This window comes from Lithobates pipiens, unplaced genomic scaffold (assembly GCF_037356315.1).
Source record: "Lithobates pipiens isolate NorthernLeopardFrog02 unplaced genomic scaffold, aLitPip1_a1.2 Scaffold_10, whole genome shotgun sequence".
Classification (NCBI taxonomy): Eukaryota; Metazoa; Chordata; class Amphibia; order Anura; family Ranidae; genus Lithobates; species Lithobates pipiens.
The window spans coordinates 79,049,275-79,061,875 of NW_027507686.1; the positions used below are offsets into that span (position 1 = coordinate 79,049,275).

General features: G+C 43.0%; 1 protein-coding gene across 1 annotated transcript in view; it reads left to right on the top strand.

Moving 5' to 3' along the window:
- FIBP (FGF1 intracellular binding protein) overlaps window positions 1-12,601 on the top strand; it is a 40,736-nt gene that overhangs the window by 14,211 nt on the left and 13,924 nt on the right. Inside the window, exons 4-7 of the mRNA XM_077456063.1 lie at window positions 2,034-2,160; window positions 2,458-2,558; window positions 5,140-5,273; window positions 8,556-8,661. Coding sequence (XP_077312189.1) covers window positions 2,034-2,160; window positions 2,458-2,558; window positions 5,140-5,273; window positions 8,556-8,661 — 468 coding nt within the window. The remainder of the gene's footprint in view (window positions 1-2,033; window positions 2,161-2,457; window positions 2,559-5,139; window positions 5,274-8,555; window positions 8,662-12,601) is intronic.

The window sequence follows — 12,601 nt, forward strand, 5'->3', positions numbered from 1 at the left end:
CCACAATGCAGCAGTCAGTCTCTATACCAGAGCATTTTCAAGGGGTCATGGATTGGGAATTGTGTAAACGCCAACCCAGTGGTTTGATTGCTCTGCATTGTGTTTGAAAAATAGAGTAGCATGTACACTTTGCCCTCTACAGGTTTATGATCACTTTGACCCTCACCCTAAGGCCCCTTCCACAGGGTGCGGACTATGCCAGGATACTGTCCGCTGATCCCCGCTGTGCAGGCGGATGGTTGGTCTGTGTTTGCTTATGCAGAGCATAAGCAATGATACAGCCCGCTGTCCTCAATGGGTGGTCAAATGTAAAAGGGCCGCCTGTCCATTAACACCCAAATGTTATCCGATGCGCTAGATGGATGGGGAACGGATCCCCATTCATCTGTTTTTAGCAGATCGGATTGGATGTCGGCGGGTGTAAACACACATGTCTGTTTACACCTGTTGCCATAGAGGACAATGGAGGGTCCAATCAGGTCCGCTTGAAAAACTGAAAGGTGTATCCGATCGGTCTGCTTGTGTGAAAGGGGCCTAACTCTCCTTTATGTAAACTTAACCCCTTAAAGTGGTTGTAAACCCTTACAAACCACTTTGACCTACAGGTAAGTCTAGATTAAGGCTTACCTGCAGGTCCAAGAAATATCTCCTAAATCTACATATTTACTAAAAGACAGTCACCGCTGTCTACGACGCATGGGCCGTAGACAGTGGCGCGCAAGCGTACTATCGCCGTTAGCAGCATGCCGCTAGTGTCGGCTCCTGTGCGCATGCGCGGGAGTGACATCATCGCTGCTCCGGCGCTGTGAATGGCCGGAGTAGCGATACCCGGAAGAAGATGGATGCTCCGTACTACAGGGGACAGCGATGTCATCGCTGTCTCCTGTAGTACGGAGCATCCATCGCTGGCTCCTGTGTCAGGTAAGTGACACATAATGGACTACTATGCGATGCATAGTAGTCCATTATGCTTTACCTTTGCAGGGAGACAAAGAGGAAGTAAACACATCAGGGTTTACTTCCTCTTTAAATCGTATGTTACTTTAAATATATATTTTTCTATTTTGTGTTCACATATGTATATTTTATAAATCAATCTCTCATTTTCATGTACATGTTTATTCTGAAGTACCTGGTCGGTCCTGCCAGCAACCTTCTTCCTTGTTCTCAACTGACCACACAAACAATAGAAGTTAATCTATGTTAGCATGGCCAGTTTGTATCCTTTGGCTGGCCATTCAAATACAAGACACTGTGCAGCCACACAGGATGCCTGTATTGGTCTGTCTAATCAGCCACCACACCTTCCGACCAATCGCAGACTTCCTGTGGCACACACCTCCTCCCAATCGCAGCCTGCCTTTTGAATACAACTCCTGCTCATGAACAGCCTGCATCTTGCCTCAGACTGAACAGACTATGAAATACAGGCAAACTGTGTGTCTGCACAGTGTCCTGCAACCCCCGCCCCACACTATCAGGAAAAAGATGTGTGGTCAGGACACAACATATTAACCTTGTGAAAATGGTAAGGAAGAACATTTCTGAAACTAGGAAAAAGCAGTGAGTTATAAATTTGCAAAAAAGTGTCTCTAACATGGTATGCACTCCATATTCCCATCACACACATTCCTGGAATGAACTCTTATGGTACCGGGTGCTTTAGGGACTGCCAGCTGGATACTGGGACATGCATGATGATGTGCTGGGAATGATCTATATTAAATAACATGTTCACAACATCTTTGAATACTTGGCGCTCTTGCTCCAAAATCCTTTGTGATAAGACTAAGGATACAAGATTCTGAGTGTGGAAACAAATCATCAAGGTATTTAGCTTGTGAAAGAAGCCAGAGCACCTGGAGGAAAGTGACTTAAAACGCAGACAAAAGCCAGGCAACAGCTGACGCTGGAGGTTGTTGAATCCAGCAATGAATAATAATAATAGTGTTTATTGTTTAGCTGTTATAAAGTCCTGTATGATAATTTTATCCAAACTGTAGTCACTTTTTTGTCACTTGATTCCCTTGTAGGTATTATGCGTTTGATGAAGCCTTTGTTCGGGAAGTTCTTGGTAAAAAGCTTTCAAAAGGAACTAAAAAAGATCTGGACGACATAAGTGCAAAGACTGGAGTGACCCTGAAAAGTTGCAGGAGACAAGTACTTTCCTTCTTTTTATAATCTACTGTATATATGTGTGTTTTTTATGTATGTATATGTGTGTGTGTGTGTGTGTGTGTGTGTGTGTGTGTGTATATATATATATATATATATATATATATATATATATATATATATATATATATATATATATATATATATATATATATATATATATATATATATATTTTAAAAAAAAATTGTTTTTTACATGAACAAACTTTCTCTGGTTGTTACTACTTTTAATATGTGTTTTCAGATTTTCTTTCTTTTTTCTTTCTTTTTTTTTTTGTACAGTTCGACAATTTTAAGCGAGTGTTCAAGGTGGTTGAAGAAATGAGGGGCAATTTAGTCGACAACATTCAGCAGAATTTTCTGTTATCAGACAAGCTAGCGAGGTCGGTCTGCTTTCCCTTTTTATTTTTGTTTTTCTGACACTTCACTGTCATTTATGAGACTCTTTCCAACATCTAGGTACAGATTTGTCTGGCAAAGTGAAAAAAATAAGACTATGGATGTGAAGATGGGGGTTTGGAGAGTGTGTGCTAAGAAAGATTCTTTGATTTCTTGACATGCTGACCTCAGGATATAGTGATGTGGAAGGAGGCTGAGACTTATATTTGAAACATTTGTAGCCATTTTTGGCATTTGTAGAGAACAGTATAAATAGACCAAATGCCAAATGTAGTGGTGTGGTGTTTGTAAAAACACAACCTGACACCTTTTTATTGTTATGATCATAATATAAAGAACATCTAGCAGAAAAGCAAACACTCGTGTGCATGAGTATTGTACCAGCCCAGTTATGAGTGATAATCCACTTCTTAATGCAGCCATTCTCAACCAGGGTTCCTCCAGAGGTTGCTAGGGGTTCATTGAGCTGCGGCTAATGAACCACCTTTTTGATGTTGCCTACAGAGTTCAAGGTTCAGCATCACTTAGCAAAGCCAGCAGCGTGACGCAAAATATTTTTTTAGCTGTCTTTTAAGGCCCCTTTCACACATGCAGACAGTATGTCCGTATTTCATCCATCCGTTTGCGGATGAAATACGGACATACATGCATCCCTATGGAATAGCGGGTGTCTGCGGATGAACGTCCACAGACACCCACTATTGTCCGCCTCCGCTATGGTCCGATTCTGCAGACGGAGGAAAATCCTATTTTTCTATCCATCTGCAGAGTGAATCGGATGAACACGAACATAGAGGAGAGCGGAGATCTGACAGGGCGGTCCCTGCACAGTGTGCGGAGACCGCCCTGTCCGCCGCCGGCTCAGCGGGGACAACGGAGTGATCCCCGCTGAGCGAACGGATCATCACGGGGTGGATCATTACTGATCCGTCCCGTGTGAAAGGGGCCTAAGAGTGGCATTCTGAGCACCATTTAAAAGGGAAAAATTTTCCTATTGACCACCAGTGTAAAGCGCATTGTTCTATTGACCCCTGATGAACTGGTTTTAGTAAGGGTTCCTTGAGACAACTTTCCTGCAGGAAACTTTGTTCACTGCCAGGATGCAAATAGCTCAATTATGGCTTAAATCTACTCCTCCCACAATCCAACAATAGAAGAGGGCTGTGAACCTCACACTACCTTACAAAAAATATCTTTATTCCCATAGTGGGTGCCCAAATAAATTCCACAAGATATGGGATAGATGGGTTGATGACTCCTCCACTTGCGATGCCTAGGGCCGATGAAGATATAGAAACAAAGAAATAGGGCAGACCGTACCAACATTTCGCGACTACCCACATTGCCTAATATAGGAAAACATGTGTGCACTTCTGGTTACATGCTACAAAGAAAATGAGGTAACGGCTTGTATTAGTTCTAGATACGTATGTCAGACAAACATTGTACATCCTCTCAACACTCTGGGGTGCCTGTTGCAGTCTATTCTGTATTGACTTTTCTGCTCAATAAACGTTATTTTGGTTAAAAAAAAAGGGTTCCTCGAGACCTGAAAATTATTTTTGGGGTTCCTCTAGGTTTAAAAGGTTGAGAAAGCCTGCCTTAATGGATAATGTTTCCAGCTGAGGAAGAAGGTTTACCTTCAAAACGCGTTGGCCAGTAGGGCCTTCTGCATGGTCTCCCCTACGTACTGGAGATTGCTAGTCCCAGGATTGTATAGCCACAGGATGGTGGCCTGTTTAAACATATTCATTTCTACATGCTTGTGAGTAGTTTTTATCTTTTTTACTAAATAAATTCACTTGGGATAATGCACTAGGCAGGGGCGCCCTCTTTTCTTTTAACTTTCTAGTATATAAAGAAGATTTAACCTGGAATTTTGCTAGGAGAAGCATTTTTTTTTTACAAATAGAGCTATATTGCTGTTGCTTGTGCTTTGGAGGTGACGTATTTAGATTATTTAATTTTCTTTAATGAGACACAGCCAATTTGCCGCATCTGGGCCAAGTAACAGTGTCTGTAGGTAGTCATCCTCCCAAGCTTTTACTGCTTACAGCTCCACACTTCCTTGATGTCTCCCAGATGTAGCATATCAGTCTATCTGAGCTCTGTTGTCGGGTGATGTTGGAGTTTAGACATGGATTATCGTTATCAGGCCCCACTCTTCACATGATAGTGTTAGGGCTCTGTGATTGGCTTCAGAGGTCGGTGCACTGTTACATGGCGGAGGTCACATGCTCCTTCATACAAGGGAGCTCTGAGCAAGTACGCAGATGGTACAGAGCATGGCTGGGTAAGTATAACTGCTTGAGGCGGTTGTATCTGCAGGCACCGTCCGTTTCTTCTGAATAGGAAAAGTGACAATGTCTCTTTAACATGCATGTATTCTGAGCTTTGGAGACAGGTAAATTGGCTTTTCCTAGGGGACATTTCAGAAAATGTGGCAGGGAGTGTTTCTTGGCAGAAGAGATTTTGGCGAAAGCATAAGTAGGTGCTTTGATGTTTATTCATGTTTCCTACATATGCTATTTTAAGCTTTGCTGACCATGTGTTTTCCTTCCTTAGGGATTATGCTGCAATAGTTTTCTTTGCAAACAGTCGTTTCGAAACTGGGAAACGAAAACTTCAGTACCTGACATTTGAAGACTTTGCTACCTGTGCTGAACATATAATTCAAAACTGGACTCTGGGAGCAGTGGGTGTGTAAATAGGACATGTGTATGTGTGTGCGTGTATATATAAAAACTTGAACAGCATCAGAGCTGAATAAAAGTGTATGGATAGTAAATTACACTTTTTATAAACGACAAGACCTCAAATGATGTATTTTATGAGCGCATCTATTATGTGCAGTAAACTAAACTATTTTTAAATGCTCACCTTTTAAAGTTTAGACTTTTAAAGTCTAAAGTTCACCTTTTTAAGAGCATGTTACACTCATATTTAGGGTGTAACGTGCTCCTATACACCCTCCTCCTACCACCAGTGTTCCCTGCTCTGTGACAGCAGGCAGAGGATCTTCCCCACACCCCCTGTCATTTATTTTTTATTTATTTTTTAACAGTGCGGTTCTGCGCATCCTTCATTCACATTTTCATGTGAACGAATTAACTGCAATAAGGATGAGCTCCAGCGTGTTCGCGCACCCCATGTGCGGAGCCCACCAGGAAGTCGGCACTACGCTGCCCTAATCACAGACAGTGAGACATTTCCCGATCTCTGCAGCCGCGCATCTGGACAATGTATCACTGTCTGTGATTAGCGCAGTGCTGACTTCCTGGCGGGCTCTGCATGGGTGGTATGCGAACATCCCAGAGCTCATCCTTAAACTACATGGACCGTCGGCTGCAGCAGCAGATGGTTAGAGTTCTTGAATGAACTGCAGGGGTGCTGGTGAGCGCTCTTGTAGTTCATTGATTCTTCCAGCAGTTTAGTAACTGTCTGCCCACCAGGGAGGTACAGACAGACAGCTGACAGAGCCTGTAGGATCCTGGCATTGCACGTTCGATCTGCTGATCGCGGGCACAATTCTTTACAGGCTGCCATTTGAAAAATTAGTAAATGCACATTTTTTATTTAATTTTTTATTTTTTTTATAAAAATTGAACTTATGCTTTAAAGCTGAAATGTCTAAATATGCAGATGAAACATATATAAAGAAGCTGTTTCCCTGCCAAGTGATTTGTAATTCTGATCTTATCATCCAGTTTTGAGAATTTACCCTGCCCTGCCATGACCCTCTTTTTAAAGTAGACCTTCAGCTTTATTTAGCACATTCCCTAATATAACAGTTTACTACCTCCTTTAAAAGTCACAAAAGTGAGTACATGCCTCACATTTATGTAAATATTTTATTATAACTTTTCATGTGACAACACTGAAGAAATGACACTTTGCTATAATGTAAAGTAGTGAGTGTACAGCTTGTATAACAGTGTAAATTTTCTGTCACCTCAAAATAACTCAACACACAGCCTGGTAACAAAAGCGAGTACACCCCTAAGTAAAATGTCCAAATTGGGCCCAATTAGCCATTTTCCCTCCCAGTGTCATGTGACTTGTTAGTGTTACAAGGCCTCAGGTGTGAATGGGGAGCAGGTGTGTTAAATTTGGTGTTTATCGCTCTCGCTCTCATACTGGTCACTGGAAGTTCAACATGGCAGCTCATGGCAAATAACTCTCTGAGGATCTGAAAAAAAGAATTGTTACACTACATAAAGATTGCCAAGTCCCTGAAACTGAGCTGCAGCACAGTGGCCAAGACCATACAGGGACTTAACAATACAGGTTCCACTCAGAACAGGCCTCGCCATGGTCGACAAAAGAAGTTGAGTGCACATGGTCAGCGTCCTAGCCAGAGGTTGTCTTTGGGAAATGGACGTATTAGTGCTGCCAGCATTGCTGCAGAGGTTGAAGGGGTGGGGGGGTCAGCCTTTCAGTGCTCAGACCATACGCTGCACACTGCATCAAATTGGTCTGAGTGGCTGTCCCAGAAGGAAGCCTCTTCTAAAGATGATGCACAAGAGCCTGCAAATAGTTTGCTGAAGACAAGCAGACTAAGGACATGGATTACTGGAACCATGTCCTGTGGTCTGATGAGACCAAGATAAACTTATTTGGTTCAGATGTGTCAAGCGTGTGTTTTGCGGCAACCAGGTGAGGCGTACAAAGACAAGTGTGTCTTGCCTACAGTCAAGCATGGTGGTGGGAGTGTCATGCTCTGAGGCTTCTTGAGTGCTGCCGGCACTGGAGAGCTACAGTTCATTGAGGGAACCATGAATGACAACATGTACTATGACATACTGAAGCAGTGCAGTATTCCAACATAACCTCAAACACACCTCCCAAGAGGACCACTGCCTTGCTAAAGAGGCTGAGAGTAAAGGTGATGGACTGGCCAAGCATGTCTCCAGACCTAAACCCTATTGAGCATCTGTGGGGCATCCTAAAATAGAAGGTGGAGGAGCGCATGGTCTCTAACATCCACCAGCTCTGTGATGTTGTCATGGAGGGGTGGAAGAGGACTCTAGAGGCAACCTGTGAAGCTCTGGTGAACTCCATGCCCAAAAGGGTTAAGCCATTGCTGGAAAATAATGGTGGCCACACAAAATATTGACGGTTTGGGCCCAATTTGGACATTTTCACTTAGGGGTGTACTCACTTTTGTTCCCAACGGCTTAGACATTAATGGCTGTGTGTTGTTATTTTGAGGGGACAGCAAATTTACACTGTTATACAAGCTGTACACTCACTACTTTACATTGTAGCAAAGTGTAATTTCTTCAGTGTTGTCACATGAAAAGATATAAAATATTTACAAAAATGTGAGGGGTGCACTGAATTTCGTGAAATACTGTAATATGTTTATAGTTTTTGGTAAATGCCTCTTGAGCTTCCCCTCCCTCTGTCACCTAGGACGGAATGACATAGCTTGTATTCACCACTGTCTGCTGAATCCTGGGATATGAAAGTCAAATATCCTAGGCCCCCAATCCTAGGCGTGCGCACCCAGTGCTTTAGCTGGGGAATTTTATTGTTTACAAGTTGCCAAAATTAAATGTAAACACTATTCCCCATCTACATCATTGGGTTAAGATCTAGAGGATTGGTGGCTTGTGCGCACCCAACACGCTAACCAGGGAGTCCTATTATTTACATGTTACCAATACTTTGGCACCAAAACAATTCCCCCACGGAAGCTCTAGGCTTGTCTCATCATCGTGAGGGCCAGCATAGCAAATCAGAAAGGAAGCCGGCTTATCCTTTGCTCTTATTGAAAATGGCATCCGGGCAGAGGTCAGTCACTTAAGAATTTCAACAGAAAAAAACTTTACACAGCATGTAAAGGTATATATATTTTTAAAAATGGCTATGAAGTATGCCATTTTTGGCTTTAGAGAAAATTTGTTGTTTTTATAAATTTTTAATCGCTTTATCTTCCATTAAAATGTTTGTATTACAATTTTCTTTTTTCCCTTAAGATGTAACAGAAGACATGGATATGGATTTGGATAAGGAATTTCTGCAGGATCTAAAGGACCTGAAAATCCTGATAACAGACAAAGACCTTCTGGATCAGCATAAGAGGTGATTAGTTGGGAAGGCAGCAAACCAATAATAAGAGAAAAGTATTTAAATCTAACTGGAACTGGAAGTTTTCTAAGCCTGTAGAGATGTCACCACTTCAACCCTTCACAAAAATCCCTCACCTCTACAGGTGCTGACCAAAGGGACCCCAGCCATGCTCCATAAACTCAGCAGGAAGTCTCGTATCGATGATGTCAGATCACATCCAACTTTAATAATGCTGAACACAGCACACTGAAGCTCCTCCTAGGACTGCCCCTCTCAAACAATTCCAATTGCTCAAGTTCTGTGATCCAGCTTGTATGGGGTGACAAGTTAAAAATTAGAGGTCGTAGGGTCACAGGGTGCTTTGCCCAGCTTTAATAAAGTTGTATGTGATCTGACATCACTAGTTTGCAAGCTTCTGCTGTTTTCCAGACCTGAGTGTACTTTATTAGTTAGCTATAGAATGATTTCCAGGTCCAGAGCTATGACGTAATCCCAGGCGTGACCCTGTCTCTGAGAATACATTTTATAAGTAAGGCCATTCACTCTAAATTGTAACAGTGAATGCGGAGAGAAGATCCCCTGCCTTCTGTCACAGCAGGGGGATTGGAGAGTCCGATTCAGGTGCTCTTAACATGTTAAACCCTAAATACTAGTGTAACAGAACAATGAAATTATCCTTTTACGGCTAAGGGACCAATTCTATTTCTACTGCTTAGCCACAGTGGTCTCCTCCAGCCACTTTAAATCCTCATTAACACTAGCTGCCCAAGTACCTCAGGCCCAGTTGCATTACTGTTGTGTGGGTGCAGTATGTCCTCGCTATGACAAAGAGGGGACTTACCTGAGTGTCCCCATTTCTGGGGCTCTCTTGTTTTCCAGAGCCGATGGTTCCCTCTTTGTCAGGGGACCCAATCTTGGGCTGGCTTCCTCAGTTGCTCTGCATTGGACCTTACCTAGGTGTTGCAGTGCCTTTTTTGTCTCCAGGAAGGAGTGGGAGCCCTACCTCCTGACAACTACCAGCCTGGTTGAAATGGTTGTTATGTTGGACTACACAAGAAGTGCTACTCTCAACCACACGTTTTTCCTTAAACAATGTTTTGGCTCTATCAACTGGTTATTTCTGCAACAAAGAAAGAGCTTTGTGCATCGGGGTGCTCATCCCCTGTATGGAAGGAAGGAGTCATCATTGGATGCCCCCTGGATTGTCATCATGCAGAACATGCTGCATTCCTTCTGCAGATGCCCCCTCTGTTGGTGATGGAGTAAGTCCAGAGGGCTTTGTATGACCTGATCACCTGGGAATAAGGTCCTCCTCTTGTAGTTAATACGTAACCTTTTTAAAGGAAGATTTTCCTGATGCCTTCCATTGTTCTCCTTTTAATCAGGTAATTGTGCTTAGCAGTAAGACTAAGTTTGCCATTCCTCGCCCTTTGGCTTTTGACATTTTGCTTGACTAAGGCAGGTGGGAGATTGCTAGAACCATGTTCCATGTTCGAGGCTAGGCAGGTCATGCAGAGCTATTCGATCATCATTGATTATTTGTTCTGCCTGATTTTTCTCTGTTGCTATTTTTCACATGTCTAAGGTTTCTGTATATCTTTAATTTCTGCCTACACTTGCTTGGGTACCTCTTGTTCACCCTACCACTGTACGTTAGGCTAACTTTGTGAGATTTTACTTTTTGCGTAATATGTGGGCCTCGTGGGTTACTTTACAATACTTATAGGCTGTAATTCATGAACATCTCATTTAGCACGATTGGTTGTCTGGCTAGGCAGCCTCCATCTAATCACGTACATTCTTTCCCTGAAACTTAAGGGTTGAGAGTATAAGGCTTGGGTTTTGCAAGCCTGGTTTTGGTCTAATGTTCCTGGAGGCTTGCTCCAGTGTTTTCTTCTGTTGCTGACATGTTGTGGGTCTTTGTCTCCCTTAGATCTATATTTATGTTCGGCCGTTACTGTATCTGAATTGCTGAGTCTCTCAAGAAACTAAATAAGATTTTTGTCCTTGCTGTAAAAATAGGATTTTTATAATAGCTTACCTGTAAAATCCTTTTCTTGGAGTACATCACGGGACACAGCGCCATAGCATTAACTGTATGGGTATATAGGCACCTTCAGGTGATGAACACTGGCACACCCAAGACAGGAAGTTCACTCCCTAGATAACTGATGTACTCCTGGTAAGAGGAGGGGTTATTTTGCCCGTTTCTAAGGTTGGATTACAAGTGTAGTTGTGCTCTGAGGAGCTCTGCTGGATGATCCTTCCTGGATTGAAACAGCCTCTACAGACCGGATCCATCCAAAGTGCAATATACACAAATCCCAAAAGAGGGGAGGGACCTCTGTGTCCCGTGATGTACTCCAAGAAAAGGATTTTACAGGTAAGCTGTTATAAAAATCCTATTTTCTTTATCTTGCATCACGGGACACAGAGCCATAGTATTAACTATATGGGACGTCCCATAGCAATGCTATTTGAGGGGAGGGAGACGCAAACCCGCAGGGTGCCCATAGACTTAAAGACCTATACTGCTGCCTGCAGCACAGTGCGCCCAAAGGCGATATGCCTTTTTTATATCCACCTGAATGTATGTACTAAAGACCAAGTTGCGGCCTTAAAGATCTGAGCCATGGAGGCCTGGTGATGCACTGCCCAAGAAGCACTAACTGCTTTGGTAGAGTGCACCTTGACTTGAAAAGGCGGAATCTTACCTTTTTAAACCATAGGCCTGAATTATAATTTGCCGAATCCACTTAGAAATAGTGGATTTCGATGCTGCCTTTCCTTATCTAGGACCTTCAGGCAGCACAAATAAGACATCAGTCTTCTGGATCTGAGCAGTCATTTATATAGACCTTGACCGCTCTCACCACATCAAGACAATGTAGTGACTTCTCTTCCCTAGAATATGGTTTTGGAAAAAATGATGGTAGGACAATATCTTGTTTCAGGTGAAAACCTGAGACCACTTTAGGCAGCAAACTTGGACGAGGATGCAACACGACCCTGTCCCTGTGAATAATCAAATATTGCTCTTTACAAGAAAGAGCAGCCAATTCTGAAACGCTCCTTGCTGAGGATATAGTAACCAAGAACACTAAATTCCTTGTCAGAAGGACTAAGGGAGTATGCTGTATCGGTTCAAAGGGCTGTTTTTGCAACACTAACAAAACTAAGTTCAAGTCCCAAGGGTTCAAAGGTGATCTAACTGGCGGATTAAGCCGCATCACCCCTTACAACAAAACCCAGGCCAAAGACTGCGAAGCAAGCGGCCTTTGAATTAAGACCGATAAAGCAGAGACTTGGCCCTTAATAGTACTCAAGGCTAGCTTCATCTCTGTCTCTAACTTTAGAAAGGCAAGAATTCTGCCTATGGTATACATCTGAGGGTGCCAACCCTTGGGTTCACACCAGGAAACGTAAGCCCTCCAGATGCTATAATATATAATTCTGGAAGCTGGCTTCCTTGCATTAATCAAGGTAGAGACAACTGACCCGGATAGCCCACGTCTCTTCAGAATGTGGGTTTCAATAGCCAAGCCGTTCAATTTAGAGTTTGTAAAGTAGGATGGAATATCGGCCCCTGTGAGAGTAGGTCTGGACGCAGTGGAAGGGACCATGTATCCCCCACCGCCATCTTTACAATTTCTGCATACCAGGACCTTCTGGGCCATGCTGGGGCTACAAGAATTACTGCCTTTCTTTCCAGCTTGATTCTGCAAAGAAGTCTGGCAGCAACTTCTATGCAGAATCTAGAACCCCCCCCCTGAGAAGTGCTGCTGGCTGAACCTACACACATGCTGTGACACTGAGCTGAACTGAGAGACAACTTAATAAGGTGTGTGCATTTACTCCCTCTAGTGGAGACTTAAGGCGTGACAACATTTTACCCAAGGAAGAAAAGCCATAGGTGGACTTTTTGCAGTTCCTAGACTTCTTACCTTATCCT